This window comes from Bipolaris zeicola, assembly GCF_000523435.1.
Source record: "Bipolaris zeicola 26-R-13 unplaced genomic scaffold scaffold_350, whole genome shotgun sequence".
NCBI classification, from domain to species: Eukaryota; Fungi; Ascomycota; class Dothideomycetes; order Pleosporales; family Pleosporaceae; genus Bipolaris; species Bipolaris zeicola.
The window spans coordinates 1-18,987 of record NW_006912399.1 but is presented as its reverse complement, the minus strand read 5'-3'; the positions used below and the strand labels follow the sequence as shown (position 1 = coordinate 18,987).

Sequence of the window (18,987 nt, the reverse complement as noted above, 5' to 3'; positions counted from 1 at the left end):
GATAGGAGGAATTTGTCTTCTAGTAGTTCCTTGTGGTGCTTTGCTTCGACCTCCTTTGACTTCTTAGATATATTCGTCTTGTAGGGCGTAGTAGCGCTCCAGGGCATAGAGGCGTAGTGTTGAATCTGCTCACTATCGTTCCTTTGGTATCTTGCTTCGAAGTTATTTTGTTGAAAATTGCTGCTGCCCGTGCGATCGAAGGTTCCAGAGTTGAGTCTGCATCGCAAACACTGCCTGGATCAACAGTTGCCCCTGTCTGTGCGATTGGGGTTTCCTGAATAGATTCTTCATTGTAGGCTTTGCCTAGATCAACATTATCCTGGATTTGAAACTCCGTGATATGTTGAGCAACTTTTACCAATCTTTTCAACCTGTTCCCTCGATCTGGGATGGAAGGTCGGAAGTATTCTTCCGCCAAGGTTGGGAGGTCCTGTGGTTGGTGTGGCTGCGGTGTGGCTGGGACCGGGGTTCGGAGAGAATTTATCCGCTTAAATCGTTCATCAGACTTGAACTCCTCAGGAAGCAGTTTGAAACACTGATCTGGGGTTCCTTTTCTCAAAAATTGCTGCATACTTGAAAGCAAAACCTTGATTTCTCTTATTATCTACCATCATATGTTTTTCAAGGTTTACTCACTTTGTTACTCAAGACATCACATGGTGTACAAGAGTCGAGGGCTTTTGTTAAATCGGTCTGAGATTGAGAATCTACCATTTCTCTTACAGAGCAGATGTCCGAGTTTGCAGGTGCGACTGTGGAGAGGATCTCTAAAGAGATAAGTTTTCAATCCCAGTTCTGGGACCAGAACCTAAGCCGCTTTAAGAATATGCTTCGCCAAGAGCGCCACCTTACCAAACCCACGGTACCGCCTGGCATGACTCTGATACACGTAGCGTTCAGTAAAGAGGCTTTCCCGCTGCAGGCCTCGCAAGCTGTGAAAGGGCCTAATATCGCCAAGTCTGTCATGCTCATCCGGGCAAGCCGTCAATCGATGAAATACTTTGCTATGTGATTAGATCATGCAAACTCACAGTATTCAACGCCCAGCCAGGCTATCGGGGCCGTGCCGTGTGGTTTGCCTCATACCCACGCTCCCGTCCGTGCCTTTCGTCGGCAAGAACCCTGACCAGAGCCACCTCTCAGGAAGCAATGGCCTCTCGTTGTCTAGAGCGTTTTCAAAAGGACAATGTAGAGTCGTTTGAGAAGCTGAGAAAATCATATATCATGCACCCTTCCTGCGAGGCTAAAATGCCCTTCAGTTGATTGCCTCACCGCCCTTTCGTCCTTCACTGGTTGCCTTCTTTCGAGCTAGGTCTGCTGACACAATGGTTCCATCTCCTGCAGATGTATCTCTGGTATGTGGCTTGTGACTATCTTTTGGATCCAAATTCCAAGGGATAAGAAAGGAACTGACCCTTTAGCCTGATTCTCTAGAGGACCAACCATCGCAAGAAGACCTTATAATTCACCCCGATTGTAAGAGATTTCATTTTCGAACCATGCTTGCAATTTGAGTATACATGGATATTGACTTGTAATAGCGGACGGGAAATACCAATGCGGGCGTTGCCTAAAGCGCTTCCCCTGCCACGAGCCATATCAATACCACGCAACGAAGCACGGCGACGCTATCAAACATATTTACATCGGACCCAAACAGTGCGCTGCCATAAAGCCAGATCTTTTGGCCTTTCATGATGTTTATTGCCATCGCAGTACTCATTATGTTCGAGTAACTATCTCCCAACCCTTTGGGTCCACGTCTTCAATACAGCGGATAGATGAGGAAGTTGTTTTGACCTTTGGAGAATTTTATGGAAAAGACTTCAGTTCTACGGAAATATACAACTATACCTTAGAAAGGATGGAAGAGTTTGACAGCCAGTGTTGCAGGAGAATTCCTGATACAGCCGTAGTAAGGACTCTACGACATCCATCTTCAAATGCGAAGACTAATTCCATACAGCTTAGTCCCAAGAACTTTTTGAAATTGCTGCGATCATGCTTCGCATGCATTCCGACACCGAGACGGTCGAGGTCTAGACATTGGCCTAGCATTCCAGACCTGAGAGCGACATCGCTCTATCCGTCAACTGAGGCTACCACTGCCAACGGCGCGCATGTTCCGGTTTCTGATGACCTACTTTCAATTGAGAGCCAGCCTGCATCATGGAAATCTCTGGGATGCCGTCAAGATTCAGCCAGACCAGCATATTCACACCCTTCATCACCAGCCGTGCCACAAACAGTCCTGGTTGAAGCCGCTACTACGTATGCTGCTCCTGGTCAACTACTCATACCACCTTTTTTTCAGGCGACAGACGTTCTTCCTAAGGGTGTTACTGGAATTGTAGCTATAGGTTCTTTCTACTCGACTTCCAATGGTGTTCGCGGCCACAAGGTACTTGTCGCAACCCAATCAGATACTGTAATGCTCTTACAGCGAGTAAATCTTGGCGCGCTTCTTTTACACACGCGCTGCGCGAGCCAACTACGAGATATTGTTGGTGAGTACACTTATGAGCAGTTGTTGGAGTTTGAGGACAAGCGCATGGATGTTTTGGATCCTGTTTATTCTGGCATCCTACCGGATGATTTGCAAATTGGAGTAGGCGAAGAAGTTCCGTTGGAGGAATGCTCTCCAATGCTTCAAGCCCAAGTCTTCAATTGCCTTGGTATTTGAATCTATTTTAACATCGCATTTTCCTTAGCATCATAGCGCATCTTTAAGAGAGTTTTGCTTCTGCGATTTTATGTGGATACCCTGTAACTATGTTAGAAAGGTGAATCGCTACAAGCATATAATACCTAGATTTGAATAGCACTACGTCGTGATTGCAATCATCGAAGAAATACATCGCTACGTTTGGTCTTAAGCACCCCTTGAGAGGTATTAGCGTGACAGATGGTTGAGCCGAGAGGCACACGAGGACGACATGGAGGAAGGTGGCGTATCTTTGCTAATGTGAGTTATCAGTTACTTTCCATTCAACCGATTGGTGCTGAACTCTTTTTGATAGTTCTAGACATCTGACCTTGCATACATAACAATATTAGCTTCCAATTTCCATAAATTGCACTGGCTCCAGATTTCTAACAATCCTGGCCACCATTAGTTGCTGCCCCTTATTACTACCACTCTCTACCTTTTAAATTCATTTAAAAGCTTCAAGAAGTTCTCACAGAGTATTGCCTCTCAAAACCTTCACGATTCGGCTCTGTTATAGCTCTAGTCTTTCAGCGAGATGTCTTTTGTTCCTACTCTAGATGTACAAGATCAAAACGTAAGTTCCACCAACGAGGAATCATTCAGAACTTCTAGGCCTCGAGTTTCAGAAGCTTGCAAGAAATGCCGTAGTCGCAAGATGAGATGCGATGGATTACGTCCATGCGAGGGATGTCGTTATAACCGCATAGAGTGCGTGTATGAGGACGTTAAACCATCCAAGTATGTCGCTATCACTAGCATTACCATTCCTTATTAACCTTGCATAGACAGCAGATGTCTCTAAACAGCTTGCATAGTACCCTCGATGCTGCGTACAAACAGCTTCGTGGTATACACAGCGACTTGGGAGGGCTCAACAGAGGTCATTGCAACTTACAGTTCATACCACTTGACCCTGAACGAGAGCACGGAACAAAAGCGTTCTTGCCCAAAGAGCTACACCTGCTTTCTCAGTCTTATTTTAAGAATGTGCATCCTTTCCACCCATTTTTTGACGACCCTCAGGAGATGTGTAAGGAATTCCTCGGCGATCCAGTAGTGCGGAAAGGAGTTATTATGCCGTCCCTAGGGAATGCCCACGTACTCCTCATTTTCGCATTAGGGAGCTGTCAATCGATTACCAAAAATACAGGAAGCCCAAGTACCTTACCAGGCGAAGTGTATTATTCTCATGCGAATGTCATCCTCAGGTACAGAATCGGGGAGTGTAATATTCACGCTGCCCAGGCCTTAACTCTGGCTGCATTATACACGAACCAAAACGGAATGCTTCAAGACAGCTTGGCGCACCTTTGCAACGCTCGCGACATATACAAAGTCGTTTTCAAGAAGTAAGACCGGCGACCATTACTTACAAGTTTAGGCTAATAGCATGTAGCACTACTTCAATTTCTGAGGAGGCGAAGAGGGGTTTCTGGATTTATCAGGATCTAGCACGGTAAGTTGCTGATATAAGTCTGTGAACTCTCTTAACTGTCCCTCTAGCGGTATAAGTAACTGCTTCAATTGCGCCTCGTTCGGTCCTGTTCCGAAACACTGGAGCACATTACTTCCAGAAGGAAATGTGGGACAGTTTTCTGAAAGAGTTTACTGGACGAAAGTAAATCTCCGAGTTCTGCTTGATGCCTTGAGCGATTTTGCGCGTTCATATCTCCCACAAATGAGGGAAATGGATGAAGAGGCCCTTTGTGCTCTTGGGAGCGTCGCCAACCAGCAAATCAAGATGTTGGAAGAATGGAGATCAAATTTAATCTCACGATTGACCTGGAGTGATACAGAGCCTCTATCAACTGATCCTCTCATAGCTTCGCTACGAACAGAGTACTATGAGGGTATGGCTAAGTTGTTGAGGCCGTACGTGGGCATCGCAGAATATGCGCTGCATTCCTATGTCCACTCTCCAGAGGACAGATTATCGAACGGTCAGCAAGATATTGTCAAAGTCTTCCTGAATTGGGAGAAATACGCTCTCTTAACTGTTGAGTGCTTTGATCGCGTCGGTGCGGCTTCTGACAGCATGTATGAGACATGTCAAACCAAAAGTGGTAGCTCAATGATGTTGAGCAACCCTGTCAGCGCACTCCACACGTAAGTTGCTTAATAATCCATAAATTAGCTCTAATTTGTACTAAAAATTTACAGAGAATTCAAAATAGTTTTCCTTTTTCGCGTTATTCGTTCCTCTGCAAATTATCCATTGATTGCGGAGCAAACAAAAGTCACAGCTGCGACTATAGATGCCCTTCGTCGCCGCACTATCAAAAGATTGTCCGAGTTTGGGCCGATTCATCCGATCTTATCTCGAGATCTTGAGGCTTTGAATCGGCTTTGGTTACCAGGAGACTCAGTGCCGTTGATGGAGCTAGTTAGAGCATATGATCTGGTCTAAGTAGTCCTGGAACGGAAAAGCTCTGGTCTGCGTATTCTATTCAGTCACTCCTTGCTTCGCACGTATAACAATCTCGACATAATCTCATCTTTTTATTATATCTTGTTTGACAAAGGACTATTTACGGACCCGGCTAAAGCAAAAGCTAATGATGAACCTGCTTACCCAATTCCATAGTCGAAAAACGAAAAGAGGCTCCACTCTACGTAGAGTATTATCAGTTTGAGACTATCGATGCCAGAGCCTAGTCAGCAGGGCCTTTATTGGACTGAACAAACCTAAATAACCTCTTATCCAGCAGCGATTTCACTAAGAAAAAGCTAGTGATTCCGTTCCAAGACGTAAAGTGACCTAGTGGGACTGCACAAGAATTCAATTGATCGAGCCAAGGGCCTTTTTATTCTAGGCTTGCTGCACTTTAATTACATCGCATAATAATGCATCTTATTGCCTTATCTAAGAGTATATATTCATCCCGTATTGGAAACATGTAGAATTCACAGCTTCCGTATCATGATCTGTTAGTATGGCAAATAATACCCCTAACATTAGAGCCGCGCTACAGACTATCAGTCAAGCGTCCACTGAGTCGCTCGTAACACACATCTTGGAGCTATGCGAAGCTAATACTGCTATTGCAAAAGCTATCTTATCTCTTAGTAGAAATTTTTGCGAAGGAATTGGGCAACTCGAAACTCCAATTGAGGACTTAGCAACGCCAGAAAACACTGACCTTGTAAGTTCTCAGGCTCAGCCTCCACCCATCTTGAGAGACAACACATGGCAAGATTCGTCCCAGGGAACACTGCAGCAGTTCAGGTCTCGGCATAGCCAACCAGAAAATGCAATTGTGAGGCTTGCACAGTACTGGGTTCAGAGAAGACTGGGAGGAACCAGTGTACTGAATGCCGTAGATGAAAACGGGGTATTGGATGATCTACGCAAGGCTGTAATTTCAAGTACTCCTGTATTCTTAGCACTGGTAAGACGTATTAAGAAAAGGTCTGCCGCCAAGTCGCGACGCTAGTGAGCGCGCGTATAGTAGTTATTTCAAGTGTTGATATTGTCGCTGTTGTCGTCTGTGCACATTATTTGGTTGGGCGATATGAACACGTCAACGGCTCTCCAAGGCTTCGCCCCCTCGGCGGCCATTGGAGCAGGCGCTGTGGCGTTGAATGGGCAAGGGTACTATGCAGGCCCTTCACCGCTGGCTCGATGCCTAAATTGGTTGCCTGATTCTTCCTGGCTTAGCTCCAAGCTTCTGATTATCGCGCCGCACGGCAAAAAAACCATCTCAGATAAATTGACGTATCTTCTATTTTATCTTTCGTGCAAACCTACTGATCCCAACTTTTACGAACGAGGACGATACGTTACTTAACTAGATCTGGTAGTTATAAGCAAACTTCTCAACATGGAGCCTGCAGAGATTATAGCGTCTGTGAACCGGGAGAACACCGAGTTGCAGAACCAAAATGATCGACTTCTTGGCAAGATTAAAGAAATTCAGACTCAACTTTCTGAAGCGCATACGCTAAACAACATGTTCCAACATACATTCCAAGCCCAAGCTTTCGAGATTTACACGGCTGCTGAGACAATCAACAACCTCCACCATCATATCGACTTTCTACAAAGTTATTTAGCTCACGTCGAACACCAATCAGAGCAAGCAATGCTTGCATGCAGGCAGACGACCGAGTATTATGAACGAGAAATTGCAGCCGGAAGCTGGTCGCGTCACCAGTGGAGCCAGGAAGCGGCAAACCTCAGTTCCAGCGCAAGGGATCTCCACCACAGTGCCTTCGCCAACTTCAAGGCTAGCAATACAAGTGACGAACAGAAAAAGGACCTCATACAGAAGATTATGGAAATCGAGTCTACCATTTTGTTGAAAGAAATCGAGAAAAACAACCTTAAGCATACCCTTGAGGATAACCGAGCTCGCCTAAAGAAGGTTTGCATCACATCTTCTAAAATGATCGAGACTCGGAACGAGTTGAATCGCAAACTTGCTGAGACAAACGTAATGCTTCGTTCGAAGGCGGGAAAGAGCGCACACGCTCTTCGCATAGCTGAGAAAGAAAAAGAAAGCTTGCAAAAGAAGATTGAGGATGCGGGGGAGGAATTACAAAAATGCCGAGAAATAGAAGAGCAACTGAACAAGGCTATCGAGAGGGAGTTACAACTTCAGCGCGAATGCCAGCTTTCACTTGCCGAGGTAGAAAATTTTCGAATGTCAAATGACTTCTACAAGCATGAGGATGCAAATCAGACGCAGGCTATTACTAGTTTAAAGAGATTAGTAGCAAATTTGCAGAAGACGGAGCGGAAAGAAGGATACACCAAAATCATCGCCAACTACAAGGCTGATATTGGGCGGCTTGTTGCGAACCAGACCCAACTAGAAGAGGAGATTCAAAAGCAAAAATGTATCGTCACCAAGTCTTTAGCAAAGATGATGGAACAAGTCGAGATTACGAAAGAGGCAAAGAAGGAGGCGGCTGCTTATAGAGGACATGCTCTTGCCACAACCCACTCACTGCTAGTCAGCCTATCGCACACGAAGTTCGAAGTCGCCATAAAAATTGTCGATAATGTTTTCGAAAGGTTAAAAGATATCGATTCTAAGGAAAAGGCAACACGAGCGATTCACACCATCAATGGCTATCTTGAACGGCAATCCAAGACGATCGACGACTACACTGCGAATGTAATATCAAGCAGTGCTGAGGTACGAGAACTAATAAGAGATCTTCAGAATCAGACTCCAAAGGAAGCAAAGCCACATGAGTTGAAAGACTTCATTGCGTATGTACGAGGGTTGCAGCATAGGCTTGAGGGAGGCTGTGTAGAAGATGAGCAACCTTGATGTCTAGCACAAAAATCCACCAGCTAGTGTAGATAGGTATAATCACAGGTGCAGGTCCTGCGACTCGCTCTGAAATTACGGAACAACATTAAGCATCAGAACTTGGCTTTACCTAGCTCAGCTTGATTGCTTGAGTCGCTTGCAACAAGCTGGGACTTGAGCGTCCTACCCCCACCGTATTCCGGCCGCCAGTTTGTTTCTCTCTTATCCATATCTTTGGCTTCAGGTACCGCGTTATCCAGATCTCCATATCCTGACCTGTGAATACTCATCTGCAAAAAATCGCCGGATACCTTCTGGATTGACTGGTCGCTGAGATGACCACCAAGTTGTTTGATATAGTCCCCATATCCACGGTTCTTGCCATGTATTGTCTTTTGGCCGTTTGATACCAGAAATTGCACGGCTTCATTTCCGGTAGCGTGGTTATCGATAACGCTTACGTTCTCTTTTAAGTTTTGTTCTGCTTGAGAACAAATATCTCTGCATTTACGAGTACTTGTCCATTCTTCGCGCAATGTTGCAAGGGATCTTATATCTTCTTGCGTCATTGTTACGCTTGAGCTGACCATCATTCGATCTAAGATGTTTTGCATGTGAGTTTCCAATTTCGCAGTTGTTTGCTCCATACGCAAAACAAACCCTCAAACCGAGTCAGTTTGCTTTGTAAACCCAGCGCGATATCTCTTCATACTTCCTATTTGGGCAATTCAGCGCCTCAGACTGTGACAAATAGGCGTCATATCGGCATGACATACAGATCCGATCAAGCTGCGAATCTCTGACTTACGCCTCACAGGATTAGGAACGGGCAGCAGTATTGAATCATAAAAGTTGATCCAAGGACTTGGATAGGGACGTAAGCGGAGTCAGTCTTGTAATTCGGAATTACAAGAGCTTAGGAAGCTGGGGGAGTTTGAGGCCGATCCTACTAACTAGTACTGGAATGGAGTGGAGCGGATATGCAAACTATCTCCGGTTTGGAGAATCCCGAACCGTTCTGCAAGAATGGTAGTTATATTAGTTATTTTCTGGTATTGCTTCTTATGGAATAGGTTTCTTAGTGCGATCCGTGGCTACATCTATTACTGAAATCTCGACAATTGGTTGTTGATGAGAAACATCAGTTTACATCGCTGGGCTAAAGTGTAAGGGGCTCAGATCAAGGAGCGCTATACCAAAGGCAACGCCGGGTGTAACAATATTGTATTCGATGGAGCTTCAATAACGTCCGTCCCTACGTGTCGGGACGCACGGTGTAACGAGACACTTTCTCTTCCGGACTCTCGGACTATCCGCAACATGCTTATATATAGACAAGCGTAATGCGCATCTATACTCTAGCTCTTACTCTCCTAATACACTGGCCTCCGACTTGAAAAAGCGCGTCGTTGACCGTGCTGTCGCTGGCTTCCTTGACGCTACCTTTTAACTCTCCTCTAACACCCCCTGTTCGTTCACGAGAGTACTTATTTGCGAGAAACTTGGTAGGCTAGAAAATAAGTTAGGATAGCGAGGATTAAGACTGCAGCTTTAGAAGACTGATTTAAAGTGGTAAGTATATATCCCAGCAGTTTCTCCAGGTAAATGGTAGGATCGTTAAAACGTGTCCCCTAGGACGTGCGCTGTTAGTAACACTTGGCATGCAGCCCGCCTGCAGTAGCGTACTAAAATATTACCATACGTTTTTGTAGCGTATTTAACGCTATGCCTATAGTAGCTATTTACTAAGAATAGCTGTGGCGCATGCTAGCGGCTTTCTAGAAGCCTCTACGGCCAGATGCTCAGCCTGACCATTGCAACGCGACCTTAGCCGCCATCGTTCTACCAAGAAACAATCTAACTTAGCGGCGCTACTCTCGTATCGGCCCTCTTCCGGCAAATAGTCAATTAGAGTTATCTTTCTAGTCAGTGTCACTCCGCCGCTGATGTCTGTCCCTCCGAGGCGGATATTAGATGAGTCAGCATTAAACACAACTACGTATACCCTGGCGATAGCTCCCTAAGCTATCCAATCAGATCAACCGTCAGNCGCTGGTGCAGGACTCAAACAGAGCGAGCATGGGCTGCCAAATGGCGAGCAGAGGCCAAGGGCCGAGCAACCTATAGACACACACCATTGCCCACCAACAAAGTACTTCAGATCCACGAAGGCCTTACTAAACGACAGAGCGCGCTGCTAGTGCAGCTGCGTACCGAGAAGATAGGCCTGCGCGACTTTCTCTTCACCCAAAGAGTGCCAGGGGTTACCAGCTCTCGCTGCTAATGCGGGGAGAGACGACAGACTGTTGCCCACATCCTGCTCCACTGCAGGATGCTCAAGGACCTCCGGAACCAGGTATTCGGCAACCTCCGTGGACGAAACAACCTCCGGGCCATCCTGAGTAAGCCACAGCTAGCCACCAAAGCCATCCAGTTTGTAGAACAAGCGCAGATCCTTGGGCACGTTGGGATCGAAGACGCGTAGGCGACAGCCAAGCGCTGGGGGGAGACTGTAGGTATCGCGGCCGCAAAACACGAGGCAGCACGCCTCTACGAGCCTATAAACACAGCATACTATTAGTAGAGCCATTATCTAGATGAGGTGGCAGCCAGATTGTAGATAGTGGTGGAGGGGAAACGGCAGGCCTCTAGGAACAGCTGGCTCCCATAAGGGAGTGACGTGGGGCGGCGCGGATTAACGTCTGCGCGGCGTCGGCTGTTGGCTACGCCAGCCATGCCGGGCATAGCTGCGGAGAAAACGCGGCTGAAACCGAGTAGGACTCAATAAATAAATAAATAAACTCTAATTAACTACAGGCCGGAGGAGGGCCGATACGAGAGTAGCGCCGCTAACGTCCATCCCTACGTGCNGGGACGCACGGTGTAACGGGATGTAACGGCGCAGGCAAGACTACTCGGATCAGTATCGGCAGTAGTGTCACTCAGAGGCATATGGGAGTGCGTGAGACATCAAACGAGCCTTGATTCGAATAGACACCTATAGGCCTTGTACGAAAGGATATCAAAAGTCTACAGAGCTAGCTACAGGAAGTGTCTCAATATATACCTATCCTAGTCGGATCCGAATCGGATCTGACTAAGGAGCAAATAGCTGATGAAGGGGGCGGCAGATACTACCTCCGATCCGGCTCTAGGATTAGTTCGATACTTGGCGAGGCTGTAACATCGTTACAACCACGAGTGTAATAATAAAATCCGTCCGTCCTTTATATGTATTGTAAGCCCAGAAGTACTATGTATAGTCACGTGGTTGCCCACTGACTAATAACGCTGTATTTAAACTTGCTCCTATCACGACATACACCAATACACAATACTTTTCGCACCCACAATTACTTACATGTATTAATTCTATCGTTCCATTAGAATGTTCGTCGCCATCACTAATAGTTCCTTCTCCTCTAATGGCCTTCCATCACATAAGGTCCGGCTGTCACTAATAGCCCGTCTTGGCGTGGATAGTACGTCACGTGCCCGCACCAAAGATTGTTTCCTTCTGTCAGGGCGCTCACTAGGTCTTCGTCATGCGGCCCTTCGACAAGGAGAGAATCCTGCTTGTTACTTGTCACACCCTTAGGTTAGTAAGGCGGAGGACCTGCATAATATATAAAGCTCCCATCCAATCTTTAGAAAGAACACTCCAAGGATTCGTCAGAACACTATTAATATTCTTGCTCCTACCTGCCAAACCTCTCACACTAGGCTCGAAGAGCTATAACTAATAGGAATTATTAGAGAAGGAGGTTATTGTAAGAAATTTAGCAATGTGTTACTGCACTAACTACAACCAAAAGGTACGAGTAATCAGCGTTCTGCTGATGCTCTGCACAGGACAGTATATATAGTAAACGCAAGGCCTTACAATTATATTCGATAGAGAGCTAAGATCTAGGCTACGTAGCTATGTATAGGGGCAGGCGGATATGCTAGCTACCTAAGCGGCAATCGGGCTGTACAAAAAGGAATCGAGGTTACAGAGGATAAGAGAGCAAAGGGCTCTAGCCTATCATACAGAGTCTATCGAGATTTTGCGCACTTGATGAATTCTGTTAGCATTTACAAGAAGCGTAATAACACTATTGAAATGAGATACGCACGCAGTAGTATTTATCCTGGGGATGCCCTGAAAGGAATGCGCAGTTGTTGTTTGGTGGCCCATATTTCATTGCAAGATCATTAGTAGTGGGAGTACACTTTAAAAGCAATTAGCAAGATAGAGCACGACTAGACTAGAACGTCATGGTATTGCGGAACATGAGTATATGAACTCGATACCATACTTACCCTCCATAACCAAGGTTGACTGCCGGTTTCGTCGCAACCACTTTGACCGAAGGCTGTAACGCCACAATCTGCAGCAGTCACGATGACAGCAAGTTTAGATATAATTGCGATTGAAAGGATCTTCATATTGTAGATAATAAAGGAAATTTATCTCTTAGTAAGATAATAATAGAATTGACAATTCTTAAGTACTTGCAAACTAGAAAGTTATTCATGTTAACTAATGGCATACACATGTTTATATCTCCGCTCGCATTCTTCAAGTCTATTCCTGCTCTAACTACTAAGCAGACTTTCGAGCACAGTGCCACGCAATCAATCAGGGGCAGAACGCATATCCACGCTGAGTCAGACGTATATTCGTAGTCGAAAAGTATATAACCGAGCTTAGAATATGATACCTCTCGCCGGAGGCGTTACTATAAACAGTGTGGGGTTGACTGTTCCGTTCTAGTCCGCACCAAGGTAGATAAGTCTTATATTGAAAGACGTCTGTGAGGGGCTGCGCTTAGAGAGTAGGTACGTAGGCAGGTTACACTCTCATGCACTTGCAGCTTCCGCTTTGCGCACATTGCCGAACTATCATCCCACGCAGGACACGGACCCGTCTAGGGCGCGCTTGTCCAAAAATAGTTAAGTTATGAGAACATGATATATTGATTGGTCTGAGACTTTGAAGAAGACGCATTGCTGACAGAAACTAATACAATTTAGGCTAGATTGCCACTAAGCGACAGAGGCTTAGCGTGGGATCAGAGGTCGCCTGCTTACAGAAACCGGAAGCTGCAACTGCATGAGAGTGTAGAGTTGTATCCGATTGGTAGCTATACAACTATCGATACGAGGGCTCATATTCAAGTACAAACTAGAGAAAAAAGCTCTCACTTTAGTCTCAGCGTCTTTCGGATAGAGCGTCCACCAAGGACTCACCGAGTGTCTCACTAAGAGAGCCTCAGCCCGCCACAAGTACTACGGTGAGCCAGCTGTCTATAGGCAAACTATTTTAGGGGCCTATACGGAGTATCGTCTGAGGTGAATAATAAGGCGCTACGCTAGGGAGCTATTACCAGGGTATACGTAATTGTGTTCAATGCTGACTCATCTAATATCCGTCATAGAGGGGATACACGTCAGCAACAGAGTATCACAGACTAGAAAGAAAACTCTAATTAACTATAGGCTGGAGGAGGGCCGATACGAAGATAACGCTGCTTTATTATTTCTTAGTAGAGCGGCAGCATCGGCGTCTTTAGGCAGAATAAACGGCGACGGCGGCTAAGGTCACGTTGCAACAGCACATGTTGCGGGCATGCGCCACAGTTATTCTTAGTAGTTAACTACTATAGGTATAGCGTCAAATCTGTTATAATAGCGTACGGCGATATCTGAGCACGCTACTACAGGCTATCTGTATGCCAAGTGCTGCTAACAGCGCACGTCCTTCACGACGCGTTTTAATGATCTTGCCGTCTACGCGGAGAAACTGTTAGGATGTGTACTTATTGCTTTAAACTGACTTTTTAGGACTGCATTCTTAATCTTTGCTATTCTAGCTTCCTTTCTAAACCACTAAGCTGTTTGTAGAAGCGTACTATCGCGGAGGAGCAGGGGGTATTAGAGGAGAGTTAGAAGATAGCATTAATAGAACAAGCGATAGCACTGTTAATAACGCGCTTTTTAGCATCGGAGGCTAACATGCTAGGAGAGTAAGAGCTCTAGAGTAGATGCGCATCGCGCTTGTCTACATATAAGCATGTTATGGGATAGTCCGAGGGACCGGAAGAGAAAGTGTCCCGTTACACCGTGCGTCCCGGCACGCAGGGATGGACGTTAGCTATCTAATTATCTAAGTAGATGAGACGACGCAGGTAATCATGAATAAATTCAACAAACAGTTTTCCTCATGCACCGAAGAATGCAACAACAACCAAGGCCGACACCGCAGCAATCCCTATCGGAGATGATTCGACTTAATAAATGGTCACTGAAGAATCTCGAACCTTTTTTAACACCTTTTCAAATGCGATAGGAAGCGTTTCTCGATTTGTGAAGCGTGAACCTATCTCTCGACATAGTGTATCGCTGCACCTAGAGACACATCTTAGGGCAAGGATATTGCTCTTGGCGTGTCGAGACATGGGATAGCATACAGATCACAATCAATGACGGGAGGGGTTTGCTGCTAGTATAATTAATGTGTTTGTGTAATTACAATATGCACCAGTATCGGACAAGCATTAAGACGATGGTCATGTTCAAATACTAATTAACTAGTAGTTAGGTAAGAAACTTAGCAGTGCTATGCTTGTAGACAGGCTGTTCCACTTTAGACAATCTACTAATTAGCAGTGGGAGTAGCCGCATTGTTAGAAGCAACTAGGTTTCCGGCACCTGCCCCTGGGCAGATTGATGAAGTAGTTCCATTTCTGCACATGTAACTGCCTACCTGCTCTTTGAAAGTACTAGATACTTCCTTTAGGCCAGGATACCATTGCCCTTCTTCTCCCCCATCTTTATATACCGTATTACATTGATCATCACTATAAGATTAGAGACTTAACTATAGAAACGATACAAGAGCAAAAATACCTAAAGAATTGGCAGCACAAGCCTAGGTCGATTGCAATAGACGCGACGTCATTAAGCCTGTCGGCGGCTACGCAGCGGTCGGATGATATGATTGGTGCAGCACATTCACTCCATGCTGTCTTTGAGCAAAAGTGTAACTTCGCCTAGCCGTTAACTTTGATCATGAGCGCCTATTGTTTTGCCTACCTTTCGCGGGCAATCAGCTTGCTCAACCCGATTGTGCTGAAGATCTATCATTATTGTTGATTGGGCGAAGACATTACCCAATAATGCGCTTGAAAAACACCATTTTTGACACCGCATATTGAGGTCAAGTGAAAGTTTGATTCTAAGCTGCAGACTTGAGTAGTTAGGAATGTGTTATAACCTGCATTATATATTCCAAAACCTGACGTACCGAGGTCTGCTCTATTGCCAAATCTATTTTTGGAGGGGCTTCAATTTATGCACGCGGATTACTGATTGAACAGCATGTATTTATCCTCGGGCTGTTCAGAATAGTCAGGCAAGTAGTCTGGACTTTAATAGAACTACTGTTAAATTCTGTGGCTAGTTCGCCTTTAACATCCATTGCAATGGGTTGAACGCCCTTCGTCTCTTCTTTTCGTCTATGACCTCGCTTACCCACCTGCCCGGCCTGATTGTTGCTTAGGCAACGAACATTGTACATATATAGCTCTACAGTCTAGAATCTACTGTAGCTCTCTGTCGAATACAATCTCTGTATAACTACATACATGCAGCATCGTAACGCACCCTCAAATCTAAGGACCACGTGTGAGTCACAACCCAGAAGGCTTGAAAGGGCCCTTTCTCAGCAGGAAACGTTGATGAAGTGATACTAGGCTGTATGTAACAAGCGCCTGTGTTCTGCAAGTACTGTGTGCCCGCCATCCATCACCTATAGAGCTGTCTTGCCTATCACTCTAACTTGGGTCTGTTCTTCACCCATATCATACGCTCATGCACATACATAACCTATGACTTTTAACACTCAAAATGACATACATCAGCGGGGCATATTGTATGGTAGGCTACCGACAAGTTTGGTGGTTACGAGACATGGCTGACTGAAACAAGGTCTTAGAATGGATCCTACTGATCTTAGTCTACGCCTTTATCGCCATGCGTATCTACGTGCGCCAATTCCGCTTCCGAGAAAACCTAGACATGGCCGGCTATCTCCTAATCGTCTCTGCCCTCAACGCTTTGGCTCTAGTGACTTGGGATACAATTGCATACAAGACGAGTGTATTAAATGGCAAAGTGAGATCTGAGTTTTTATCTAAAGTAGGTCTTAATATGACCATTTGCTTCTTCTTGAAGATAAGCCCTCATTTTACAACGTAAACTTGTATGGAATTCCTCTGCTAACGATTACAGATCCTGTTTGCATGTTTGCCTTGTACTGGAGTCTCGTCACTTCCGAAAGTCGACGAACGATGCAAAGCGCTTTGCTAGTCACCAGCCTGTGCGCCGCTGGAGGGAGTGTATGTATATACGGATTTTCCCACCGTCTGAGTCCAATCTATGTACGAGTTACGAATTCTTACTTGGTTTCAAGTAAGATAGAAAACAATACTGTGGCGAAAGAATTGCGATATCGGCAACTTTGACAACATTCTTCAATACTTTCGTTGACCTCAAATGATAATTCTAAACACAAATATGACTTCCTATTGCCTATTGCTGTTACCCCTTTGTTCGTATTTTCACTGTTCTTCTTTTGGCTAATTACAGCTATGTAGTTTTCTCAGTGCTAGGCGAAACTGCCCTCCAATCTGCAGTAGGCGCTCAAATCAACTCGTACGGTGTCTCTATCTAGCCCCCTAATGAAGTCGTTTAGCGAAGCAGACGCTGCAAGCCTCGTTTTGCCAGCACTTGCCGACGAATAGCCCCAAGTTGCTAACGTGTCTATCTAAACACAAATCCATTGGAAACTAGAAGCATAACGTCTTAATTTTCACGAAGAGTATAGCGAGTAAACAGATTTTCACGCTTCTGCTATGGTCTGGGGCCAGGCAGTAGCCGAATGATTCACGGGCACGCTATTCTAGGATGGCCGCTATATAGTCATGCTATACGCTTTTGCTAATTTTAGAGCCTACCGCCTAGTGAAAAATCTGCATTGACTAGCTTCCTAGTTAGCCAGTGGGTGCTGTTAGGTCTGTAGATGGAAACCCAATGTGGCTTGGGGGTGTAGTATCACGCGCCGTCTACTTGCATCTTCATGCTGCGCACGCTGATAGCTATTCTTGTTGCTCAAAGGATAAGAAATGAACTGCCCTTCTTCTCTCGGAATACGAGCACCCTATTTTCTTCTTTCCTCTTGTCGTAGCTGTGTTTTGTATATATAGCAGCTATGAACTCACATTGTTCTTAGCTGCATTCGTCTATTTAGGTTTCAGCTTAAAGTACAATCCGAGTATCAGAGCAATCACGTATAGAATTGTGATAATAGTTAATAAGATGCACCATTTACGTCTTCTAGCCCGCTTTGCCGACTTGATGGCCTTGCCTAGCTGTTGGTTTGCTTCGTTGCTATTGTCCTCGACTTGCACAGTCTGGACTTCTGCTTCTATGATTAACGGATCCTGGTAGGTGACTTGCTCGTTGAGCTGGGTAAACAGCAAAGCAAGCTCGCTCATGGTCTTTTCGATGCGCTGAATGTCGTTATGGCGCGCATGTACCGCGGCGAGAATACTGGCCGCCTGACCAATGCGGTTGAATTTGAGTTAAGGGCGTGTTAGAGACGGTTTCCTTAATATCTAACTCTCAATTCACACTTATAGCCTAGGTAAAGATGCCCTCGTTACCTAAGTTGGAATTAGCCATCTCTTTAACCTCGGCATCTGTGGCGTCTAGGTTAATAATGCGGTATTGCCTTCCAATAGCTTCGCGGTATCTCTTAGAATAATCGGCCTCCTCCTTCTGGAAATCCTCGAGCTGGCTCTTGAACGTCCTCTTGAGCGCCTCAACTTGAGACCTTTTTATTTTACTATCAGGATCGCGCACAGCATCCATCTCTAGAGAATTGATCTCGTCTTTGATTTGTGTGTTTCTGATCTGCGTGTTGGTTACAATTTCCTCTAGTTCAGCACTAGAGTGGTTGTCAGGCGAGGAAAGCATGCGCTGGTGGATGCTGGCAATAGCTTGGATATCCGAGGTTAGCTGGCCGATTCGCACCTGTGCGCCTCTAATGCGCGCAAAGAAGTCATCTCGGCTTAGAGGCTGGGCTCGAGGCGCCTCTATAGTGTTGCCGTGCGTAGGCAAGTTGCTCATGGGCACGTATGTATCAGGGACAGTTGGCGCATTCGTGTTGGAGGGGCTTAAGGCACCAGCTTGCGAGTATTGCGCTGGCTGCGAGTAATTCGATTCGCTATGGCTTTGGAGGGGCGCTAGAGGATTAAGCTGTTGCTGCAGCTGATCGTACTATACTGTCGCATTAGTCTCGTGATGTCATGTTAGGAAAGCCACTGCTCACACTTCTGCCATATGGGTTGGCGGAGCCATAGCCGTCACCACCACCGTACGGATTTGCCTGCGCAAAATATCTTCCTTCATGCTGTTGGTAGTCCTGTATCATGTCTGATATATGGTTGAGTAGGTTGGTAGCGAAAAAAAGGGTTCGGGATGGCGCGGTGAAACTTAAGAAGCAGCTGCATAAGCTACAAATAAGATGCGCTGTTGGGATATGAGCCTAGGTACTATACGCTTTTTGCGCGAGCTCAAGGCTGACAGTAGTAAAGAACTAAGATGTAGTCAGCTCGCAGGCAGAAAACTCTGCATTGCATATCAGTGCACATATATACATCTATACGTGTGTGCTATATCGCGGCTGTGGCACGTGGGGCCGCGCTCAACAAGTGCGGATTGACTATTATGGTAATCAAGAAGTGCTCACGAAGTAGTGCACCTTTCGATCGTTAGATGGGGCCACATAGTGCAGTCTTGCCTGCGATCGCATAAGTAAACCTTACTTAAATCAAAGGCACAATACAGCAACTCCGAGTAGAACTCGAAGGCAGCGATCTAGAAGCTCGAATCCAGCAGGATATAGAGCGAAGCTCTAGTATAGAGCAGAATAAGAAGAAAAGACCAGCCCCTACTAGCCTAGAAAAG

The 18,987-nt window shown here is 45.7% G+C and overlaps 11 protein-coding genes across 11 annotated transcripts; 5 read left to right on the top strand and 6 right to left on the bottom strand.

Annotated features, from left to right (window-relative positions):
* Nucleotides 1-133: 133 nt before the first annotated feature.
* On the bottom strand, nt 134-876 carry COCCADRAFT_30867 (uncharacterized protein; the record flags this gene model as incomplete). The annotated part of the gene is made up of 3 exons (XM_007719800.1): nt 134-604; nt 637-765; nt 853-876. Coding segments are annotated over 3 exons (624 nt in total), but the record flags the coding sequence as incomplete, so codon positions are not given.
* A 449-nt stretch (nt 877-1,325) lies between these two features.
* COCCADRAFT_30866 (uncharacterized protein) lies at nt 1,326-2,683 on the top strand (the record flags this gene model as incomplete). The annotated part of the gene is made up of 4 exons (XM_007719799.1): nt 1,326-1,355; nt 1,422-1,476; nt 1,542-2,401; nt 2,444-2,683. 4 exons carry the CDS (start codon nt 1,326-1,328, stop codon nt 2,681-2,683), a joined length of 1,185 nt encoding a protein of 394 aa, XP_007717989.1.
* Nucleotides 2,684-3,267: 584 nt separating this feature from the next.
* Nucleotides 3,268-5,117, top strand: COCCADRAFT_30865 (uncharacterized protein; the record flags this gene model as incomplete). Its single annotated transcript, XM_007719798.1, has 5 exons — nt 3,268-3,284; nt 3,526-4,059; nt 4,092-4,166; nt 4,214-4,816; nt 4,871-5,117. 5 exons carry the CDS (start codon nt 3,268-3,270, stop codon nt 5,115-5,117), a joined length of 1,476 nt encoding a protein of 491 aa, XP_007717988.1.
* Nucleotides 5,118-5,664: 547 nt separating this feature from the next.
* On the top strand, nt 5,665-6,024 carry COCCADRAFT_51343 (uncharacterized protein; the record flags this gene model as incomplete). The annotated part of the gene is made up of 1 exon (XM_007719797.1): nt 5,665-6,024. A coding segment is annotated over one exon (360 nt), but the record flags the coding sequence as incomplete, so codon positions are not given.
* A 507-nt stretch (nt 6,025-6,531) lies between these two features.
* Nucleotides 6,532-7,989, top strand: COCCADRAFT_30864 (uncharacterized protein; the record flags this gene model as incomplete). The annotated part of the gene is made up of 1 exon (XM_007719796.1): nt 6,532-7,989. One exon carries the CDS (start codon nt 6,532-6,534, stop codon nt 7,987-7,989), a length of 1,458 nt encoding a protein of 485 aa, XP_007717986.1.
* Nucleotides 7,990-8,084: 95 nt separating this feature from the next.
* Nucleotides 8,085-8,540, bottom strand: COCCADRAFT_9759 (uncharacterized protein; the record flags this gene model as incomplete). The annotated part of the gene is made up of 1 exon (XM_007719795.1): nt 8,085-8,540. One exon carries the CDS (start codon nt 8,538-8,540, stop codon nt 8,085-8,087), a length of 456 nt encoding a protein of 151 aa, XP_007717985.1.
* Nucleotides 8,541-10,560: 2,020 nt separating this feature from the next.
* On the bottom strand, nt 10,561-10,716 carry COCCADRAFT_110961 (uncharacterized protein; the record flags this gene model as incomplete). The annotated part of the gene is made up of 1 exon (XM_007719794.1): nt 10,561-10,716. The coding sequence occupies one exon, from the start codon at nt 10,714-10,716 to the stop codon at nt 10,561-10,563; it is 156 nt and encodes a 51-aa protein (XP_007717984.1).
* Nucleotides 10,717-12,068: 1,352 nt separating this feature from the next.
* Nucleotides 12,069-12,402, bottom strand: COCCADRAFT_110975 (uncharacterized protein; the record flags this gene model as incomplete). Its single annotated transcript, XM_007719793.1, has 2 exons — nt 12,069-12,185; nt 12,337-12,402. The coding sequence occupies 2 exons, from the start codon at nt 12,400-12,402 to the stop codon at nt 12,069-12,071; spliced, it is 183 nt and encodes a 60-aa protein (XP_007717983.1).
* A 2,212-nt stretch (nt 12,403-14,614) lies between these two features.
* Nucleotides 14,615-15,168, bottom strand: COCCADRAFT_110967 (uncharacterized protein; the record flags this gene model as incomplete). Its single annotated transcript, XM_007719792.1, has 3 exons — nt 14,615-14,816; nt 14,866-15,002; nt 15,052-15,168. The coding sequence occupies 3 exons, from the start codon at nt 15,166-15,168 to the stop codon at nt 14,615-14,617; spliced, it is 456 nt and encodes a 151-aa protein (XP_007717982.1).
* A 777-nt stretch (nt 15,169-15,945) lies between these two features.
* Nucleotides 15,946-16,158, top strand: COCCADRAFT_77368 (uncharacterized protein; the record flags this gene model as incomplete). The annotated part of the gene is made up of 1 exon (XM_007719791.1): nt 15,946-16,158. A coding segment is annotated over one exon (213 nt), but the record flags the coding sequence as incomplete, so codon positions are not given.
* A 1,100-nt stretch (nt 16,159-17,258) lies between these two features.
* On the bottom strand, nt 17,259-18,451 carry COCCADRAFT_41625 (uncharacterized protein; the record flags this gene model as incomplete). The annotated part of the gene is made up of 3 exons (XM_007719790.1): nt 17,259-17,576; nt 17,710-18,297; nt 18,350-18,451. The coding sequence occupies 3 exons, from the start codon at nt 18,449-18,451 to the stop codon at nt 17,259-17,261; spliced, it is 1,008 nt and encodes a 335-aa protein (XP_007717980.1).
* Nucleotides 18,452-18,987: the final 536 nt, after the last annotated feature.